The 23,071-nt window shown below is 45.9% G+C and overlaps 1 protein-coding gene across 1 annotated transcript in view; it reads right to left on the bottom strand.

Moving 5' to 3' along the window:
- The window catches only part of PDZD2 (PDZ domain containing 2), a 326,600-nt gene that overhangs the window by 81,644 nt on the left and 221,885 nt on the right, over positions 1-23,071 (bottom strand). The window contains exon 6 of the mRNA XM_025388677.1: positions 17,961-18,113. Within this exon, the coding sequence (XP_025244462.1) occupies positions 17,961-18,113 (153 nt within the window). The remainder of the gene's footprint in view (positions 1-17,960; positions 18,114-23,071) is intronic.

Here is a 23,071-nt window from a genome sequence, read left to right as displayed (position 1 = left end):
CAACAATAAATCAGTGTAAAGTAGCAAGAAGCCTGCAAGTTACGTGTAGAAATTAAAACAGGAATCTACTGCTGCACTCAACCCACTGCTTTCCAACCAAGAGAGTAATTCAGAACTAAAGAGGAAAAACAGTAACACCAGAAAGTCAAACTCGTCAACCCTGGGCGTGCTCTGGTACACGCAGGGCATGTGTGCATAGATCAGAGGTCGTCAGATGCAGCTGGGAGTGGGGGGAGCTGCAGCTGATGTCCACTGCGACGCTCAGGCTGTGGCTCTGCAAATGAATTAATACTGCCCTTGTTCTAGCTAAGCCCATTTCCACTTTCCTCCCATTCATCATCCCCAATTTGAATGGGCTTAACACACATTGAGAGTGATTATTTTCATGCGTTCAAATTTAAAGAGATCTGATTCCTTAGAAAGTTGAGGCAATACCTTTAAGGGCACAGGAATGTAATCAGTCATTAGCTCACAACTGACCCTCTTGCAGTGGGTTTGTACATGTCACGTTCCCAAGAGAGGACAGTGTCCTACAGTAACTCTCAGCTCTTTGAAAATAACAGGAGGGCCAGGCATGGTGGCTCACGCCTGTAATCCCAGCACTTTGGGAGGCCAAGGTGGGTTGACCACCTGAGGTCAGGAGTTCAAGACCAGCCTGGCAAACATGGTGAAATCCCATCTCTACTAAAAATACAAAAAATCAGCCGGGCGTGGTGGCACACACCTGTAATCCCAGCTACTCGGGAGGCTGAGGCAGGAGACTTGCTTGAGCCCAGGAGGCAGAGATTGCAGTGAGCAGAGATCTTGCCACTGCACTCCAGCCTGGCCGACAGAGCGAGACTCTGTCTCAAAAAAACAAACAAACAAACAAAAAAAACGGGATGTGGATGTCAAGGAAGAGAATGCATGTGTTCATCCTTAGTACAGATTTCAAATTGAGGTAAGGTAGTAACAGGCATTCTCTGGGAAGTGGAACTCTCTCACCCTTGCCGTGGTCCCATGACCTAGTGGGTGAGAAAACTGTGGGGTCTGGAGCTATTCTTTGGATTTGGGGGCTGGCTACTCAAGGTACACCCTTGGGTCATTTCTTAGCAGGGTTGGCTACCAGGTTCATTGCATTGGACGTGTTTCTGGAAGTGAGACTATGATATGCTTTACCTTGAACACCAGAATGACAAAATCAGGGGTGTGTGTGTGCGTGCACGCATACACATGCATACAGGAAAATCTCAAGACATGTAAAAAGTACAGGTGGGAAGGCTGTTAAAAAAAGAAAGGCATGTAAAAGAGCCCTAAGAAGTAAACGGGGCTGGGCACAGTCGCTCACGCCTGTCATCTCTGCACTTTGGGAGGCTGAGGCGGGCTGATTGTTTTGAGCCCAGGAGTTCAAGACCAGCCTGGGCAACACAACAAGACCTTGTCTCTACAAAAAATACAAAATCTAGCTGGATGTGGTGGCACATGCCTGTAGTCTCAGCTATTTAGGAGGCTGAGGCGGGAGAATAGCTTGAGCCCGGAAGATGAAGGTTGTAGTGAGCCGAGATCGTCCCACTGCACTCCAGGCTGGGTGACAGAGCCAGACACTGTTGCCAAAAAAAAAAAAAAAAAAAAAAGTAGTAAACAGGACAATTGGCAGGAAAGAAAGCAAGGGGTGAACTGTCAGAGGGGGCCCTGATCCAGCAGTGGAGTCAAATCCAATTCAGCAGCAACAGTAAACACGCCAGGCTCTTTTCTAGATAAACCTTTTAGAAAATGTGTTGTACTCTTACATGGATTATTGTAACAGAAAAAGATTGTTTTAACTGGGCATGCCATTTAGGCAGGTTATAGATGAAGAGTAAGACATCAGGGGCTGGGCATGGTCGCTCGCGCCTGTAATCCCAGCACTCTGGGAGACTGAGGCGAGTGGATCACTTGAGGTCAGGGGTTCAAGACCAGCCCGGGCAACACAGTGAAATCTTGTGTCTACTAAAAACACAAAAATTACCCGGGCGTTGTGGAGGACACCTGTAATCCTAGCTACTAGGGAGGCTGAGGCAAGAGAATCACTTGAAATGGGAGGTGGAGGTTGCAGTGAGCTGAGATCGCGCCACTGCACTCCAGCCTGGGTGACAGAATGAGACTCTGTTTCCAAAAAAAAAAAGCATCGTGGTTTACATTTGGGGCTCACTAGTTGTTGTTGTTATTGTTAGGTCTGAGTCGGAGTTTCACTCTTGTTGCCCAGGTTGGAGTGCAACGGTACAGTCTTGGCTCACCACAACCTCCACCTCCCGGGTTCAAGCGATTCTCCTGCCTCAGCCTCCTGAGTAGCTGGGATTATAAGCATGCGCCAGCACGCCCAGCTAATTTTGTATTTTTAGTAGAGACAGGGTTTCTCCATGTTGGTCAGGCTGGTCTTGAACTCCTGACCTCAGGTGATCCGCTCTCCTCAGCCTCCCAAAGGGCTGGGATTACAGGCGTGAGCCACTGCACCCGTCCAGGGCTCACTGTTAAGTTCCAGGCAGCACTCTCCGGCCTTCTGCTGCCTTCCCCAGATCAACATGAGCTTCTTGCTGCTTCCTTCCTTCCTTCCTTTCTTTATAGGAATAGTGTTGAGTTCATGGGCTTTGCTGACATGTATTTCTAAGGGCAGGCGCTTCTTTAAGATGATCTGTTGGCAAAGCTGAGACGCTGGTGAGCCCACAGGAAGGAGCAAAAAGGCTGTTCCAGGCTCACAAATGATCACCCACAGCAGGGCTCAGCAGACTCATGCCTGGGGGCCAAATCGGGCCCAGCACTTGTTTTTGTCAGGTTTTAGGGGAACACAGTCATGCCCATTTATTTACTTATTGTTTATGGCTGCTTTCAAAGCACAAAGGCAGAGGTGAGCAGTTGCAACAAAGACTGTTTGGCTAGCAAAGCCTGAAATGCTTATTATCTGGCCCTTCAGTTAACTCCTCATCTACAACAGTGCCCCCATCCATGGGGGGTATGTACCAAACCCCACGTTTCTTTCTTTTCTTTTTTGAGATGAAGTCTCGCTTTGCCACCTAGGCTGGAGTTCAATAATGCAATCTTGGCTCACTGCAATCTCCACCTCCTGGGTTCAAGCGATTCTCCTGCCTCGGCCTCCTGAGTAGCTGGGTAACAGGAGTGCACCACCACGCCCGGCTAATTTTTGTATTTTTAGTAGAGGCGAGGTTTTGCCATGTTGGCCATATTGGTCTCAAACTCCTGACCTCAGGTAATCTGCCCGCCTTGGCCTCCCAAAGTACTGGGCTTACAGGGATGAGCCACCGCACCCGGCCCCATTAATCGGAACATGTTTCTGTTCACTTCTTCCACCCACAAATCTAATGCCTTTTCCATCTTAGCTAAGCACTTATGCACTGTGGCTGTAACTTTTGCGGCTTGAGGGGTGATGACAAAATTAGCACGAATTTCTTCTTCCTTCTTCATAGTTTTAAGGATAGAAGATTTGTTCTTACCATAGATCTTGCAACCTCAGCATACGACTTTTCCTTCCTTCCTCAAGAACCTTTCCACGGAAAGGAAGCCCTGTATGGCTTCTCTTTGGCGTATCCGCATTGCCAGCATCACCGCTTGCACTATGGGGCAATCATGAAGCAGAATACAATTGCTTGATCACAAGAACCGTGATACCCCAACAGTTGATCTGGTCATGGAGCTGGCTACGTAGTGACTAACGGGCAGGGAGTGTAGACGGCGTGGATAAACTGGATGAAGGGGTGATTCACGTCCCAGGCGGGACAGAGCAGGACAGCGTGCGATTTCACCACTCTCATCAGAATGGCACACAATTTAAAACTTATGAATTGTTTGTTTCTGGAGTTATATTTTCTGATAGAGGTTTACTGTAGATAAATGAAATTGCAAGAAGCAAAACTCTGGAGAAGGGGGGCTACTGTCTCGGAATAGTTCATACTCTAGCCCTACCCATCTCCCCACTGCCATCTGTACCCAGAATCATTATGAAGACTTGAGAATTTTCAGAAATATGACTTAGCAAGTGGAAGGGAAGGAAGTGACAGGGAGAGACATCTTAGGGAAGAAGCTAGCACGGTATTTCCTCTAAAAGCAACCTTGTCATCCAGGATTCTGTATAATTTTATCTTTAAATTTCATTTTAAAATGATACAGATAAACTCTTTAAAGTAATAAGGATTCTTTTAAAAATGTACATACTTTGCTAAGTGTCCCAGGATCACCTGCCACTGTTTAAATAGGTTTTAGGTCAGACTGCTTTCCTAACAAACACACTGCTTGGAAAAATGGAAGAGGTTGGTTTGTTTTTTGGTCTTTTGGGTTGTTGGTGGTGGTGAAATGAGAGAATGTGGCGTGGAGGAGGAGGAAGGAGAGGCTGTCTGGGAGGGGAGACAGTGGGGACCTCAGTGGAGAGTTCAGACCAGGATGAGGGCTCTGGGCTCCAGGGGGCCTGTAAAGACAGCCGGCATCCAGTGAGCAGGAGGGGATGACACAAGGGTTCAAAGGCAAATAGAACCCCATTCAAAATATTGCATAGGGCCAGCCTGGCCTTCAGGAAAAAAGGGAGGAAACTCTTTTCATCCTCTCCCTCCACGCCAAGAGGCCCTTGCTCCCAGAAGTCAGCACCGTGACTGGCAGGTGACTTCCCACTGCCTGTCACTCACATGGCTTCCCGCCTCTCCATCCTCGTGACCATCACTCCTGCAGCACAGGCTCTGGTTACCTCGCAGTGGGGCTAGGTAGAGCAAAGGCCTCCAAATCCATCTCTCCACCTCCATCCTGCCTTTCTCCAATCCCACTCCTCCTCTGCCCCGCGGCTTGAGTCATCTCAAAAACTCTGACCCTGTCCCTCAACCGAATAGCCATCCTGTGAGTCACTTTCCTTGTAAAAGAAGTCAAAATTCCACAGTCTGAAACTAGAAGCATGGGCTGAACATTTGCTTCATAGGCTTTGTGGCTCTCTGGATAGACTTTGAAATTTCCTATTTGAGGAAATACTTTTTCTGTACATTATTTTTCTGTTCCAGAACGTCATCAGTTTCTGCAGGTGTTCCTGTGGAAGTCCTATGGAATAGTCAAATGCCACCCATCCATTGACCCCTGCTGATCCCCAGAAGGAATCAGATCTCTTCTCTAGGTCAGTATTGCACATGACTCCTTGAGGATTCATTATGCTGAAAAGGGGAATATGAAAAGTACAGAAATGGCCAGGTGCGGGGGCTCATGCCTATAATCCCCTCCGGCCGAGGCAGGAGGATTGCCTGAGCTCAGGAGTTCGAGATCAGGCTGGGCAACACGGTGAAATCCCGTCTCTACTAAAATACAAAAAAAAAAAATTAGCTTGACGTGGTGGCGTGTGCCTGTAGTCCCAGCTACTCGGGAGACTGAGGCAGGAGAATTACTTGAACCTGGGAGGTGGAGGTTGCAGTGAGCCCAGATCGCACCATTGCACTCCAGCCTGCTCAACAGTGAGACTCCGCCCCCCCCCCAAAAAAAAAGAAAAGAAAAAAGAAAAAAGTACAGAAAAAATCATAATTCATTTTGGAATATAAAAAATGGCACGAGAGAAGAAACAAAACTGGGTCTGCCATCTCTGTATCCCCGAAGCACCCAGCACGGTGCTCGGAGTGTGGACGGAGATGTCAGGCTGGCCGTCACCCAGCATTGATTCATACAATGGCTTGGTTGTGGGCACCTGCAGGGTCATGTTATGAACTACTGCGGTTGTATCTGGTATCAGCAGGAACAGTGCTAGGAAGAATTCCAGATGTCTGCCCCGAGAGCTAAAGAGGAGGGGTAGGTGGATGACACAAAGGCCACCTTTTTGCTACTCATAGCTTAAAAGATAATTCCACAGATATTTACTAAGTAGATATATTTGTTTCAAGGGGAAATAAATTTGAATATCCAAACAAAAGCTTTACCAACAAATTTTGGAAAACACCTGCCCATTTACAAACCAGGAGCTGGCTTTCTAAGTGCTAAAATGTGAGAAACAGGTAAAACTGGCAATCAGAGAAAGGAGAGATGACTGAAGGCTTGGAGGAGTTAGAAAGTCTCTGTGAGGAGACCAGATGCGGTGGCTCATGCCTGTAATTCCAGCACTTTGGGAGGTCGAGGCAGGTGGATCACTTGAGGTCAGGAGTTCAAGACCAGCCTGGCCAACATGGTAAAAGCCCATCTCTACTAAAAAATATAAAAATTACCCAGGCATGGTAGCAGGCACCTGTAATCCCAGCTACTCGGGAGGCTGAGGCACGAGAATTGCTTGAACTCAGGAGGCTGAGACATGAGAATCGCTTGAACCCAGGAGGCAGAGGTTGCAGTGAGCCGAGATCATGCCACAGCACTCCAACCTGGGTGACAGAGCGAAACTCTGTCTCAACAACAACAACAAACAAACAAACAATCAAAAAACATCAAGGTGGCCGGGCGCGGTGGCTCAAGCCTGTAATCCCAGCACTTTGGGAGGCCGAGACGGGCGGATCACGAGGTCAGGAGATCGAGACCATCCTGGCTAACACGGTGAAACCCCGTCTCTACTAAAAAATAAAAAAAAAATTAGCCGGGCGAGGTGGCGGGCGCCTGTAGTCCCAGCTACTCGGGAGGCTGAGGCAGGAGAATGGCGGGAACCCGGGAGGCGGAGCTTGCAGTGAGCTGAGATCCGGCCACTGCACTCCAGCCCGGGCGACAGAGAGAGACTCCGTCTCAAAAAAAAAAAAAAAAAAAAAAAAAAAAAAAAAAAAAAACATCAAGGCAAGCAAACAGTAACAGTAGGGGGTGGGGTGAGGAGTTTGTCCTAAATCGCTCCATCTCTTTGTGAAATTTCTGCCCTGGATTCCACAGGGGAACTTCTGACCTCTTGTATTTTGGTTTGTTTTTATTTCTCAGGCTTTGTGCTACCATGTTGCATAAGATGTGGCTAAAAAGAGGAAAATGTAATAATAATAATAATAATAATAATAATTCCAAATCTTCCAATGCACATGACGTCTTTAAGTAAGGTGGGTCCCTCCCGCCACCCCATCAAAGGTCATTTTGTTGGCCAGGTGCAGTGGCTCACTCCTGTAATCCCAGTACTTTGGAAGGCCGAGGTGGGCAGATCACTTGAGGTTAGGAGTTCCAGACCAGCCTGGCCAACATGGTGAAACACTGTTTCTACTAAAAATACAAAAAACTAGCCAGGCGTGGTGGCGTGCACCTATAGTCCCAGTTACTTGGGAGGCTGAGGCAAGAGAATCACTTGAAACTGGGAGGCAGAGGTTGTAGTGAGCCAAGATCATGCCACCGTCACCATACTCCATCCAGCCTGGGTGACAGTGAAGACTCTGTCTCCAAAAAAAAAAAAAAAAAAGATCATTTTGTCATTTGCCTATAATCCAGCACAATAACTGAAATGGAAACTAAGAGAGAATCTCTTTTTCCTCTTAAGAGCAAGATTCTGACAATGCAGCAACATCATCTACATTACAGTCTCAGAAGATACATCTCAAGGATTTTTGTTACCTTAAAGACTCAGCGAAGCTCATAAACAGAGTTATCCTGAGATATATGGTGCAAAAATGAGCCACATTACCCTGTTCTCACCTCCTGTAGTTATTGCCTTCGTTTTGTCTATGGCAGAAGAAATGTTTCAGTTTCATTTCTGAACAGCCATCTTCCTTTGAGTCTTAATATATTATATTTTGGCTGGGCACAGTGACTCATGCCTGTAATCCCAGCACTTTGGGAGGCCGACGCAGGCGGAGCATGAGGTCAGGAGTTTGAGACCAGCTTGGCCAACATGGTGAAACCTCGTCTCCACTAAAAATACAAAAATTAGCCGGGCATGGAGGCAGAGGTTGCAGTGAGCTGACATTGTGCCACTGTACTCCAGCCTGGATGACAGACGATGACTCTGTCTCAAAAAAAAAAAAAAAAATATATATATATATATATATATATATATATATGTATATTCTACTTTACATTTCAACGTGTGGACCACAGACATAAGCCCCTTAAAGACATATAAACCGAAATTAACTAAATAGCAGTGTTACAAATAAGAGGAAAATTTGGAACGGGGGTGAGAAGGCATCTTGGAACACTGTAATGAAATATGCAAAGATAGGAAGCAACTTACCTCCCGTTAGAAAGTCATTACATGACTTCTACATATTATGTTCATAAAAGAAATTAACTTGAGGGCAAAGAAACTTTGTTATATGCGCCAACGATTCATATTTTATTTTCATTGAAATCTGAAAGAATTTTTCAAATCCAAAGGACGATAATAAAATTGACTGCATACTAAGTAAATTTTTTTAACTGTATTTCCTAGTGCTCCATGCTATGATGTCTTTCTAAGCTGGGAAGCCATCAAGCACTCCTAACACAGATTCATAAATTCTAAACCTATACTACTGTACTAATGTCTGCATGTACCATAAAACAAAACAATCTAAAACATAATAAGACCTACATATGTTCTAATATTTTCCTCCCACACCCCGAGAAATCATCTGGCTTCTCTTCTGGGTGTGCCTATTCTATTACGGAGACCACTGCTCTCTGAGGATCCATGTGAAATACAATATTTGCTTTCCTGGCTGGGCAATGTGACTCACGCCTGTAATCCCAGTACTTTGGGAGGCCGAAATGGGAGGATTGCTTGAGCCCAGGAGGTTGAGACCAACCTAGAAAACACAGGGAGACCCCGTCTCTACAAAACATACAAAGACAAAATTAGCCGGGCATGGTGGCATGCAACTACAATCCTAGCTACTCAGGAGGCTGAGGTGGGAGGATCTCTTGAGCCCAGGAGGTCAAGGCTGCAGTGAGCCATAATTGTGCCACTGCACTCTAGCCTGGGCAACAGAGTGAGACCCTGTTGCCAAAAAAAAAAAAAAAAAAAAGGCTTTTCTATGCAAATGACATGAGCTGTTTACCTCCTTGAGAACTGCAAACTGCTTAGATAAAAATGCAGCAAGGCCAGGTAGCCAGTTGGAACAGGCCCTGAGAGTGTGCCACGGGAGTAAGCCTGGTTCAAACTTCAGCAGTTTTCCAGGCAATTCATCTTAGCCAAATAATTACTCTTATCTCCTTTCTTCCTCCACCCACTTAAATAACCACTTCATCTTCTTAAATATAAAACCAAACCAAACAAAAACCACCCCCAAATGTAAATCTTATTTTCTTAGACCAGCAATCATTGCCGTCTTGACTCTCCTATCTTGCTCTGGCAATCCGACATAAGGCATTGAGTTTCAAGCAACCTTTTCTATGTCCTGTGCCAGCTGAAGTGTTGCTTAAGGGACATCTAAGTGAACTGAGACCTACTTGGGGAAGTCCCAGGCTGAGGCGGCGGAGAGAGAGAAGTTGACAGTTTGGAGCACTGGGGAGAAAATGCACAACTCGGGGAGCTGTGGATCGCCATGTGTGGCCGCCTGCTGCGGGTGCCGAGAATGAGGCAGTTTCTGCATCAGCAGCTCCGGTCTATATAATAGGAACTGGTGTCTGGGAAGGCAACGAGAACAATGATGTGCAAGCCAGTCTGTGCTCTTGAGGATCCGGAGCAGGCTGGGGGAATCTGTGCTTCTAAGTTTCCCACGAGCACCACAAACACCTTGGCCTCACTCCCTCTGTCCCTGAACTGTGGAAAATAGGGAGACAGTTGGGGGCCTAAAACCTCCCCTTGTCTCAACGCCATGCACACAGAGGTCCCTGGGCATCGCCCAGCTCCTAGCCAGGAGACTCTTAGAATCCTTGCCACTTTCACTTTTTATAATCTCGCTGAGCATCAGAATCACCAGAAACACAGGCTCCTGGGCCCTACTCCGCTCAGACCTGCCAAGGAGGCCTCTCCAGAGCGCAGGAGCCGGATGCAAGAGTGTGGAAGCTCCCTGCGCCCATTCGTGCTTTTGCATAAACAGTGATCCTTCCGCATTTCGGTGAAGTCTGTGAACTCTTTGCACTGCATTCATCTCTTTTTCCTGGTTCTTTTTTTTACCCTCGCAGCTGCCTTGAGCTAGAATGTGACTTTTCCAGGGGAACAAGTTTGCTATCAGCGGAGCCCTGTGGTCTTCCTTCTCACTGTAGATCTCTAGCTTATAAAATGCGAGGTTGGGACCAGTTACTCCCCAAGGTTCCCTGCAGTTCTGACACTTTATGGTTGTTTGCCACAACCCACATCTCTGACACTCAACAGTTCTGGGCTCTTTGCCCTGGTGCCTTTTTGGTCTTTTCATTTATATCCCACTTATTTCTTCACCAACTCCCCCTGGGATGTTTAATCCTTTGTTTTTGCTGCTGATTCATTAAAAACCAAGTCCGAAATTCCCTCTAGCTGCTTGCAAGTTTCTAACCTTAACTAAACAAAAAGGAAGAAATCTACTTATCTGTACTTATCTGTTAATGAGATGCTACTACAAATATCCTATTTTAAGGGAGGGGACACCGTGTTCTCCCAATGTTACACTTCAAAAAATGATGTCTAAATCACTGCTATTCTTATCCGAGACAGAAATTCCCAGAAGGGAGGAGCAGAGAGACTTTCTCTCACCTGGGGACAGAAACAAATGTCTACTATGTGCCAAGGCCATTTTAAACTATTTTTTTCTTATTTATTTATTTATTTATTTATTTATTTTTGAGACAGAGTCTGGCTCTGTCACCTAGACTGGAGTGCAGTGGCACCATCTCAGCTCACTGCCAACTCCGCCTCTGGAGTTCAAGCGATTATTGTGCCTCAGTCTCCCTAGCAGATGGGATTACAGGTGTGAGCCACCACACCACGCTTTTTTTTTTTTTTTTTTTTTTGTATTTTTAGTAGAGATGGGGTTTTGGCCATATTGGCCAGGCTGGTCTCGAACTTCTGACCTCAAGTGATCCATCTGCCTAGGCCTCCCAAAGTGCTGGGGTTACAGGTGTGAGCCACTGTGCCCGGCCCAGGCCATTTTAAATTCATGGTATGCTGGGGAAGATGGTGGAAGGCGACCAAACCTTACAATGAGGGGTATGCAGGGGGCATTACGGGATGGTGAGAGGGCACACAACCATCTGCCCATCTGCACATCTGTCCAACCATCCATCCATCTCATACACACAGAGTGACAGTGAGGACCTGGGAGACGCAAGGAGCAAACCTCCCTGCCCCCACGGAGCCTCCACTCATGGAGGATGACATTAACAGGCTCAGAGAGACTGTTAGGCTCAGCCCACACTGACCACAGAAGCAGCCTAAGTGGTGACCCTCTATCCTTAAGGCCTCAGGAGAAGAACATGCGCTCCCTTCAGATGCAGAGAGCTCCGTGCTGGTGTCTCTCAGCATGAACAGTTCTAGTCTGAAGATCTGCCTTTCAGTCAGACTCTGTGTCTTTCTGTTTTAATGCTAATCACAGGTTTACATCCTTAGTGTTTATTGTTCTTTGTATTAGACTCTAAGTTCAATTTGCCAGAAAAAACCAGGTCAACCCCGAAACAAGAGAGAGTTTCCCATCTAGGACACCATGAATCAACCAAAAATGATACATTCAGATGCTGTCACAGAAGTCCTTACTGCCCGGACACATTTGGAAACATTTAGAGCAGACATTTGATCAATTATTCAGTCCAAATAAAACACAAGAGGTCCTCTCCTTTCTTTCCACGGGCCTCATATCTACACTCGAGGGTACTGGCTTTCAGGTTCCCATACCCCTGGCAGTTCCACCACCAAAGAATCAAACACCCCTATCAGACTCATAGAATCGGAAGGTCCTGCTTTGCTCTTCTTTCCTTGTAAGAAACAGGTCCTTTACTCCTTCTAAAACCTGAATCACCCAAAAGTTCTCCAAGATTTTTCCAAACTTGTGATTCCAAAAATGTTAGAACTGATTCGCTTGATGGAAAAGGAAGCCGGATAGGGGTCTCCTGATTGATGTGCTAAACAAACTCTTCCGAGCTGAGCTTTAGAATTGCAGATTTGGCAAAGACAACCATTACTTCCATTTTTTTCTTTGTTAAAAGTATAAAAAGGGAGACAGGCTCCAATCACTTAATAAGTATCACCCATTTCACATCCTATTATACTGAAACTCTTCCTCTTCTTTTCATTAAAGAGAACTAAAAAACTTTAAAAAAAGTTTCTCAGAAGGCTAGAACGTAAGATTTTTCTTACGAAAAATCTCTTTTCCAAAGAAATTACACTTAAGAAAGAACACATACTGTTTTTGAACAGCCAATAATCACAATGCAGGTGCCACTCATTTTAGTGGAGACCTTAAACATTTAAGTGACATGCCAGATTCTCATTTAAAATATTGTCACTGTGCATGGCCAGGTAAGGTGGCTCACTTCTGTAATCCCAGCTATTTGGGAGGCTGAGGTGGGAGGATCGCTTGAGGCTAGGAGTTTGAAACCAGGCTGGGCAACATAGCAACGTCCCATCCCTACAAAAAACGTACTTAAAAACTTAGCAGGACGTGGTGGCGTGCACCTGTACTCCCAGCTATTCAGGAGGCTGAGGTGGGAGGATTGCTTGAGCCCAGGAGTTTGAGGTTACAGTGAGCTATGATCACACCACTGCACTTCAGCCTGGGTACTGACAGAGCAAGATCCTTTCTCTAGAAAAAAAGAAACTGTCGGGCCAGGTGCAGTGGCTACCGACTGTAATCCCAGCACTTTGGGAGGCTGAGGTGGGCAGATCACCTGAGGTCAGGAGTTCGAGACCAGCCTGGCCAACATGGTGAAACCCCATCTCTACTAAAAATATAAAAATTAGCTGGGCGTGGTGGTGGGTGCCTGTAGTCCAGCTACTTGGGAGGCTGAGGCAGGAGAACTGCTTGAACCCAGAAGGCGAAGGTTGCAGTGAGCCGAGATTGCACCACTGCACTCCAGCCTGAGCGACAGAGCAAGACTCCATCTTAAAAAAAGAAAAGAAAAGAAAAGAAAGAGATCGAGACCATCCTGGCCAACATGGTGAAACCCCATCTCTACTAAAAATACTAAAATTAGCTGGGCATGGTGGCGCATCCCTGTAGTCCCAGCTACTCAGGAGACTGAGGCAGAAAAATCACTTAAACCCGGGAGGTGGAGGTTGCAGTGAGCCAAGATTGTGCCACTGCACTCCAGCCTGGCGACAGAGTGAGACTCCATCTCAAAAAAAAAAAAAAAGAAAAAAAGAAAAAGAAAGAAAAGAAAAAGAAAAAAAGAAATTGTCATTGCAGAGCAGAAAATGGAGAGACTCAGGGAAGAACAGCCAATCAGGTAGAACAGGGCCACGAGTAGCGTGGGGGAAGGGCCAGACTTTGATATTTCTGAGACCAAACTGGCAGTCTTTAATCTTGGATGTGGTGGTGGTGACAGTGGGGGTGAATGGCAGATAGTGAGCCCTGTCACTGAAGCCAGACCCCACTGAGATGACTGACAATTATGCAAATTATTGTTGGGTTTCGCCATCCTGTTCCCATTCTCTCTTTCACTGGCTTCTACTCCTCAAACTTGATATTCACCATATGGTTTTATTCTAAGCATGGATGGAGCTTTCGGAGAGGAAAATCTCATTGCTCTTTATTGCAGCCATTAAAAATAAATCGTAAGGGGACGCATGGCAGATCCTCAGCATTTGTATTACATTTGCTTAGCTTAAGTGCTCGGAGCACATCACGACATACAGGTGCAAAAACAGTCCATGTCTGGCTAGAATTTGGCAGCAGGTTTAATCATCATCATCTGTGAAATAAAAGGCTTTTTGTAACTCAGTTGATTAACACAGAACCACATTTCTTTAAGTGGTCCTTTCATTTTTAAAAATGCTGAAATGAAGAATCATGGCTTGTGAACATGTAACTAAAAAAGAAAGAACGTTTTTTCAGTAGTTCAGCACTTTTAAAAGGCACAGCAGGGCTGACCCTGGTAGACTGTGAAGCCTGGAAAATGTCCTCTCCCAGCTGCCCACACTTCCTGCCCCCTGCAGGGCTCTGTCTCAGGCCTGGTTCCCCTGGGCTGATGCGAGAGCTCAAGAGATGGCTGAGAAATGATGGGTGTTGAGGCTTCGGTGATGGCCAGGCATGACGGCTGTTCCACCTCCTCTGTGAGTGCCTTGTGACGGGGTGAGGGGAGCGTAAGGGGAGGGAGGTGGAGGTGGTGTCCTGTCTGGTGCACAAGGAAGAGAGAACTGTCAAAGTAAGATCAGTGCTGGGTTCTCCATCGAAGATAATGGGCTTAGGATCAGTGTATTAAGAGCTTCTGGTGACATGACAGAGAAACCCAGAAATAGAGCCAGGACAACAGGTACACTGGCGGCGAAATACTGCCGAGAGGCTTAGCTTCCCCTTAAAGGCAACACAGAGCTTCCCAAATCCAGTGTTATGACAAAATGCATTGAAATTCCCTTGAAAAAACTACAGTAATAAACTCATAAAACAATGTGTGATTAATTGGCAAACTTTTCTAAAGATAATGTTTTTGGTGATGGTGGGAACTGGCCTATGCTACAAGTGTAAATTACTATAATCTCTCTAGAAAAAAACCTTTGACTACGCAATTTTACTGCTATAAGCCATGTAAGGAAATGTGTAAAAAAACCAAAAAACAAAAAACACAGAGATATAGAAGCAAAGATGTTCTATACGAAATTACATTTTGAAAAAATTTGAATATAAAATGTGAAGTACATTGGTGAAACAGATTATGGCACTTTTATGTTAAGGAATATTAGCCATTATAAATCATATTTCAGAAGACCCTTTAATAACATAGGGATACGTTCATGATTATGTCATTAAGACCATAGCAAGTTTCATAAGTATGTTAATATAAGGTCAATTAAAAATACAAATGTGCGGCCGGGTGCGGTGGCTCAAGCCTGTAATCCCAGCACTTTGGGAGGCCGAGAGGGTGGATCATGAGGTCAGGAGATTGAGACCATCCTGGCTAACACGGTGAAACCCCGTCTCTACTAAAAAATACAAAAAACTAGCCAGGCGAGGTGGTGGGCGCCTGTAGTCCCAGCTACTCGGGAGGCTGAGGCAGGAGAATGGCGTAAAACTGGGAGGTGGAGCTTGCAGTGAGCTGAGATCCGGGCACTGCACTCCAGCCTGGGCGACAGAGCGAGACTCCGTCTCAAAAAAAAAAAAAAATACAAATGTGCTTAACGAAAAAAATTAGAAAGCCACAGCAAAATGTTATAGATGGCTATCTTTGAATATAGGATTGTTGGTGATTTATTCTGTCTTTAGGATTTTTTTGGTTTTTTTTGGTTAAAAACATTTACATAGTAAAACATTACTTTTATACTCAGAAAAATGCATATAAATTATGCATAATAATTTAAATTATATGTAGTCATCAGAATTATAATACATTTAAACTGTAAGCTTAAATAATAATTTAAATAAAAATACATTATATAACACGTAATATTTTAAATATATGTGATAGGTCATTTATTAGGGCTTCATATATTAGTATTTAGCATACGAAGTTCCCAATTAAATAATTCCTTGCAGTTGTTTTGCAAAAGAGTATGACTTAAGAAATTTTTGGCCGGGCGTGGTGGCTCAAGCCTGTAATCCCAGCACTTTGGGAGGCCGAGACGGGCGGATCACAAGGTCAGGAGATCGAGACCATCCTGGCTAACACGGGGAAACCCCGTCTCTACTGAAAAATACAAAAAACTAGCCGGGCGAGGTGGTGGGCGCCTGTAGTCCCAGCTACTCGGGAGGCTGAGGCAGGAGAATGGCATAAACCCGGGAGGCGGAGCTTGCAGTGAGCTGAGATCCGGCCACTGCACTCCAGCCTGGGCGGCAGAGCGGGACTCCGTCTCAAAAAAAAAAAAACAAATTTTTGGGGGCCAGGTGCAGTGGCTCACGCCTGTAATCCTAGCACTTTGGGAGGCCGAGGCAGGTGGATTGCCTGAGCTCAGGAGTTCGAGACCAGCCTGGGCAACACGGTGAAACCCAGTTTCTACTAATGAAAATACAAAAAATTAGCCAAGCGCGGTGGTGTGCGTCTGTAGTCCCAGCTACTCAGGAGGCTGAGGCAGGAGAATTGCTAGAACCCGGGAGGTGGAGCTTTCAGTGAGCCGAGATCGCAGCACTGCACTACAGTCTGGGTGACAGAGTAAGACTCCATCTCTAAAAAATAAAATAAAATTTAAAAATGCGTGTGCTTGTAAACTCTCTACAAAGAGCTGTCCGTCAGTGGCTTGGAGGCTGAGCAGAGGGGGTGCAGATGTGCTGCAGGGCTGTCCTCGCCGCAGACCCGGGACTGACTTAGCTTTCCACTGAAAGCTGGCTGAGATGTCTCCAGGCACAACTGCTGAGCAATGAGATCCTGCCCAGCAGGGATGAGCCCTCCAGACAGTGGGAACAGGAGGGGACAAGAGCAATGAGGAACCCCCTGGGCGAGAGAGCTGCTAGTGAAGGATATACAGTAACAAAAGGTTGGAATGCTGGAGCCGTGCTGGAGCTGAAGTCTGCTGTTGCACCACCACATTATTTCCCTCCTTGTACCATGGAAAACAAGGAGCAGAGGGTAACTGCCGTGCCAGCACAGAGCACAGGGAGCCCCTACACTGCCATCCTTCAGAAAATGGTTATAATAAATCTAAAAGCTTATGTTTATGATGTGAATGGTACACCCTTACAAGTGATACCTTTGTGCAGTCCACAACCTACACAACCATGCTTGGTAGCCCTAGGTTTCCACGAACAAAAAGGAAGACAAAGAGCAACCTTTCCCCGTTTAAATGTAGCTTTGTGGTAAATGAGATGCGTTTTTCATCTTCTAAGGCCTTACTGTAAGCAAAGCTGATTTTCCAGTGCTTACCTATGCTGCCTACAAGGGAGTGGGAAGGAGGAAGGGGCTCCAAGGGGCAGAGAGAGGGCGCCCACCCACCCCACAGCTGTTCAGATGGGGAACAAGGGCTAATAAGAGTTCACACGAAAAATGACACATCTTTCAGATTTGGGACACAAAGAAGATACCACGGAGTCTTATATTATTATTTTTTGAGACAGGGTCTTGTTCTGTAGCCCAGATTGGAGAGCAGTGGCATGATCATAGCTCACTGCAGGCTTGACCTCTCGGGCTCAAGTGATCCTCTTGCCTCAGCCTCCTGAGTAGCTGGGACTATAGGCACGCCCACCACACCTGGCTAATTTTTTTTTTTTTTTGTATTTTTTGTAAAGATGGGGTTGTTATGTTAGCCAGGCTGGTCTCAGACTCCTGAGCTCAAGCAGTCCACCCACCTTGGCCTCCCAAGGTTTTGGGATTACAGGCATGAGCCACAGCACCTGGCCTTTTGGGGTTATTTTAACATTCCACTTTGAACCAGAAATCTCTCCATCCAAGTTGAAATTCACTAATAGTAGTTGTCAAACACACTAGCAAGGCATAGCAGCAAAATCACTGTATATATTATAAATCATTCTGGAAATTAATATATGCACTGAACTCAATATCCAGTTGCTTTCTCTTTTTTTTTTTTTTTTTTTTTTTGAGATGGAGTCACGCTCTGTAGCTCAGGCTTGAGTGCAGTGACAAGATCTCGGCTCACTGCAACCTCTGCCTCCTGGGCTCAGACGAATCTCTTGCCTCAGCCTCCTGAGTAGCTGGAATTACAGGCATGCACCACCATGCCCCGCTAATTTTTGTATTTTTAGTAGAGACTAGGTTTCATCATGTTGGCCAGGCTGGTCTTGAACTCCTAACCTCAGGTGATCCACCTGCCTCACCCTCCCAAAGTGCTGGCATTACAGGTGTGAGCCACCGTGCCCGGCCTCCTAGGTTGCTTATCTTGTTTGCCATTTCATGTTTTTCCTTAAAGGAAAAATATCGCCCTCACAGATTATTTTCAGAGATTCTGAGAAAAACACAGAAAGAATGCACTGGGGTCTTTTCCCATCATGGTCTCTATCATACTATCTCAAGCATTTATTCCCTAGTCCTGGCGCCCAGGACTTAAGAAAAACATAATTCCAACAGAAAGCCAGGAGCACAGAGCCACTTACTGCTCTCTGGACAGAAGAGCCGGTTCCTTCGTCCTCCTCCCCGTCTGCCTCCTGGTCTTCGTTATCAGTCCAGGAGGACACGTCTTCTACCGAGCTGGTCAGATCCGGCAAGCTCTTAGATGTTAACCTGAGGAGGTCCTCCGCAGAGTTTTCCTATGGGGACACAATTAAAGGCCCATCCATGAATCACTCCCCAGAACCAAGCAGTTCTTGAAGGCAACCTGGCAGAGTCAGGATATGTGCTCCCAACCCAAAGACCACATGGAGTAAATGTTCTGTGTCTGCAGGGTTACCTCAAAGGTCAGGGGTGTGGACCCAATTTAAACCCAAACCCATTTTTCCCCCCAGAGAATGTGTGATTCTTAGCTGGGTTTTTTTTGTTTTCTTTTTTTTTTTTTTGAGACAGTCTTGCTCTGTTGCCCAGGCTGGAGTGCAATGGCGTGATCTCAGCTCACTGCAACCTCCTCCTCCCAGGTTCAAGCGATTCTCCCGCATCGGCCTCCCAAGTAGGTGGGAATACAGGCATGAGCCACCACACCTGGCATTGTATTTTTAGTAGTGACAGGGTTTCACCATGTTGGCCAGGCTGGTCTCGAACTCCTGACCTCAAGTGATCTATCTGCCTCAGCCTCCCAAAGTGATGGGATTACAGGTGTGAGCCACCACACCCAGCCTTTAGCTCAGTGTTTCTATGGGCAATCCAAGCTCCCTGAATTTAAGATCCCTTTATAAAACAATTATTACTTTTTTAATCGACAAGATCTCGTTCTGTCACCCAGGCTGAGTTCAGTGGTGCAATCACTGCAACCTCAAACCTCTGGGCTCAAGTGGTCCTCCTGTCTCAGCCTCCTGAGTAGCTGAACTACAGGTATGCACCACCATGCCTGGCTAATTAAAAAAAAGTTTTTGTAGAGACAAGGTCTCACTATGTCACCCAGGCTGGTCTCGAACTCCTGGGCTCAAGCCATTCTCCTGCCTTGGCTTCCCAAAGTGCTGGGATTACAGGAGTGAGTCACCACACCTGGCCCAACATCCTCTGCTGGCATCCCCTGGGCTGCTTTCAGGATGCTGTGTAAAGAAGAGGTCAGCATCTTTCTTTTATTGTTTTTTTTTTTTTTTTGAGACAGAGTCTCGCTCTGTTGCCGAGGCTGGAGTGCAGTGGCACAGTCTTGGCTCACCACAACCTCCACCTCCCGGGTTCAAGTTATTCTCCTGCCTCAGCCTCCCAAGTAACTGAGACTACAGGCACACGCCACCATGCCTGGCTAATTTTTGTATTTTTAGTAGAGACGGGGTTTCACTATGTTGGCCAGGCTGGTCTCGAACTCCTGACCTCGTGATCTGCCTGCCTTGGCTTCCTGAAGTGCTGGGATTACAGGTGTGAGCCACCGAGCCTGGCTAGATCAGCATCTTATAGAGCTGCTTCTGTCCCACTCTCCAAACTCATCCCCCCTTCCCCGACTCTCCCCATCAACCCACTCTGATGCCATACTGCCTTCCAAACCTTTTGGACTCCTCCTTACCCACTGCCTTTTCTGCCAGCAGCTCCCTCTGCTGGGACCACCCTTCCTTTCACAACTGAGGCCCACGTGGGCAAGGCTTGAGCACCTCTCCTTCTGAAAGCCCACCTGGGTCATCTCAGGAGCCACTCCATTTGCCCCTCCTTTCTTCTCTCAAGTCTTTGACTACTGCTTTCATCCCCTTGCAGTGTGTCTACTAGTCTATCCCCCCTGTGTGTCTGAGAATTGCTCCCACCTAAAACCATTTCCATTCACTGCTGTGTACCCAGGCCTAGCCCAGAGCTCACACATCCATGATCTTCTCCTCCCTGCTCCTGTGCTCATTTCCCCAGCATATGCTCATTAGAAAGAGATTCGACTGGCTGGGCACGGTGGCTCATGCCTGTAATCCTAGCACTTTGGGAGGCCGAGGTGGGTGGATCACCTGAGGTCAGGAGTTCAAGACCAGCCTGGGCAACATGGTGAAACCCTGTCTCTACTAAAAATACAAAAATTAGCCAGGCGTGATGGGCAGGCACCTATAATCCCAGCTACTTGGGGGACTGAGGCACAAGAATCCCTTGAACCCAGAAGGTGGAGGTTGCAGTGAGCTGAGACTGTGCCTCTACACTCCAGCCTGAGCAACAAGAGCGAAACTCCATCTCAAAAAAAAAAAAAAAAAAAAAGAAACAAAAAGAGATTAGACTGTTGAATCAAAATGTCAGATAAGGTCTTTTCAATGAAGGCAGTCCTTGAACAACTTTTAAAGGTCAACAAAAATACATGGAATCAGACTCCATTTATTTATTAATAATAATTATTATTTTATACAGATGTAGTCTCGCTATGTTGACCAGGCTGGTCTTGAACTCCTGGCCTCAAGCAGTCCTCCCATCTCAGCCTCCCAAAGTGCTGGGATTACAGGCATTAGGGACCGCACAGCCCAGACTCCATTTGGATAAGACTCCATTTGGATAAGACACAGGAGCCAGAGCCTTCCTGGGAAATGCTGTAGCACAGGAGGGCCAGGGACCAGGGAGGGGGCTGGGGCTGTAGAGCGAATCCATGGCTCTAGAAAGAGAGCAAAAAGAGCTACCTGTTCTCTCCTCAGTCCTTCACGTCAACCATTTCCACAAGGAAGAAAACACACAGAAAGTCTTAATCATATTTAATCACATGGCTTGAGGGTTGACAGAAAAGAGGACAAAAAAATAAATGAATGAAACCCATCTTAAACAATGGATGTTACTAAATATTAGCAAGCCGGCACCTAGTGACAGTGATGTTTGTTGCTAGTTTCATGTTGGTTCCACCTTCGAAGTACCTGAAGATAATTCATTTTGGATCAGTAATTGTGAATACTATATTGTTAGGTCTTATCTAAGGGAAGGGAAAAAAAAAGTGAGTTCAGTCCTCTTCTGTCATGTCAATTCTGCTTCTGCTAGATTAACCAAAAAGAGTTTTTTGTTTTTTTTTAAATCCCAACTGACAAGTAAAGGCATAGCAGCTACAGGACAGACTACTCTGTGGCCATTAAAAATGGTGCTGAGGCTGGGTGTGGTGGCTCATACCTGTAATCCCAGCTCTTTGAGAGGCTGTGGCAGGTGGATCAGTTGAGGTCAAGAGTTCAAGACCAGCCTGGTACTAAAAATACAAAAATTAGATGCAGTGGCACGTGCCTATAGTCCCAGCTACTCAGGAGGCTAAGGCAGAAGAATAGCTTGCACCTAGGAGGTGGAGGTTGCAGTGAGCCAAGATTGTACCACCGCACTCCAGCCTGGGTGATAGAACGAGACTATCTCAGAAACAAACAAAAAAATGTGCTGGTCCCGGCAGTGGCTCATTCCTGTAATCCCAGTACCTTGGGAGGCCTAGGTAGGCAGATTGCTTGAGGGCGGAGTTTGAGATCAGCCTGAGCAACACAGAGAGAGACAGCCTCTACAAAAAAATTGTTTAAATCCATCTCAAACAAACAGTAACCATGTAGGGTGGCACATGTCTGCAGTCCCAGTTACTTGGAAGGCTAAGATGGAAGGATCACTTGAACCCCAGGGTTCCAGGTTGCAGTGAGCTATGACTGCACCACTCAATTCTAGCCTGGGCAAAAAATGCAAGTCCCTGTCTCAAAAAAAAAAAAAAAAAAACATTGTACTTCCTAATGTGGATTCTTACAGTATGCTGTGAAAAAGCAGGTTAAAGTAATATGTAATAACTATGATATTAATAATGTATGTAATAAGCTAAAGGTAATAAAATGTGATAACCATAAGGCAAACATTTCTCCAGTTCCTGCTATAACCAGCTACACTGCTCAGGGCCCTTGATATCTCTCTTTTTTTTTTCAAACAGAGTCTCACTCTGTCATCCAGGCTGGAGTGCAGTGACACGATCTTAGCTGGGATTACAGGTGCACACCACCATGCCTGGCTAATTTTTGTGTTTTTAGTACAGACGGGGTTTCACCATGTTGGCCAGGCTGCTCTCGAACTCCTGACCTCAAGAGATCCGCCCACCTTGGCCTCCCAAATTGGTAGGATTACAGGCATGAGCCACTGTGCCCGCCCCCTTGATATCTCATTTAATCCTCCTAACATCATCCTCATGAGGTAGTTACTGGTTCTCACTATACAGGGAAGAAAACAGAGAATTAGGTGAGGTAACACCTTGGCCAGGACACGCAGCTTTTAAAGGGCTGTGCTCGATTTAAGTCCAGGCAGGACTGCCTCCAGGGTATATGATGTTTCCTTGTATTTGCCTCCGTTTTACAGAAAATGTGTATGTACATGTTACACACACATACACATGTTCCCAGCTGGAAGGACACTCCAGTTAATGGATACTAAGTACTATTGGTAGTATTACGAGAATTTCATCATCGTCTTCTTCTCTGTAATTTTTGGGGTTGTCTATATTTGATACAATACATATATATTACTTGTTAATAAAAACCAAGTGTGAAAAAAGCAAAAAAAGCGAGCAAGAGATCTGTACTGTTGTATGTTGCTTCCAGGAATATCAAAACTAACTTGTATATTCTGAGTTTATTCAGTCAATAAAAACGTCCTAAGCTCCTACTCCTATAAGCAAACAATCTATTTGTGTGAAAACATGAGCCATCCTCTCCACAAGAAAGTAACTGCTGTATTTCCAAAACAATGCCTTCAAGCTTCGCAACAAGGTGACCATTATCCATAATAACAATAGTTGACATTTTAGTTATTCTTTATATTCAGCAAATCAAAAGCTCTCCCCTCCCTCTTCAAGTGTGAAGACAGCAAGGAAGCTTGTGGATGACTTGCTCTTGTTGGATAAAGAAGAGAAACATGTCAGAGGCACCTGAAGGCTGCCATCTTTTTTTTTTCTATGTGGATGAGGACCTTGGATGGTGTAGATGAAGTTTAGGAGCAGCAGGCAGCTGCTGTAGCAGTTTATTGCCTAATTGTAAAACGGAGTGTATCGGAAGAAGAGAAAGGCCTCACTCCTCTGAGGCCGGGTCAGTTTTAGGACCACAGCTTGAAGATACCCAAGGGTCAATGGATTGACAACTTGGATAGACACCCATTCTTTGGCTCTGGAATGCCACTCAGCCCCATGAGGACGCAAGCAAGTGTC

The sequence above is a fragment of the Theropithecus gelada genome, chromosome 6 (genome assembly GCF_003255815.1).
Source record: "Theropithecus gelada isolate Dixy chromosome 6, Tgel_1.0, whole genome shotgun sequence".
In the NCBI taxonomy this organism is placed as follows: domain Eukaryota; kingdom Metazoa; phylum Chordata; class Mammalia; order Primates; family Cercopithecidae; genus Theropithecus; species Theropithecus gelada.
This window is presented reverse-complemented; position numbering and strand designations above follow the sequence as displayed.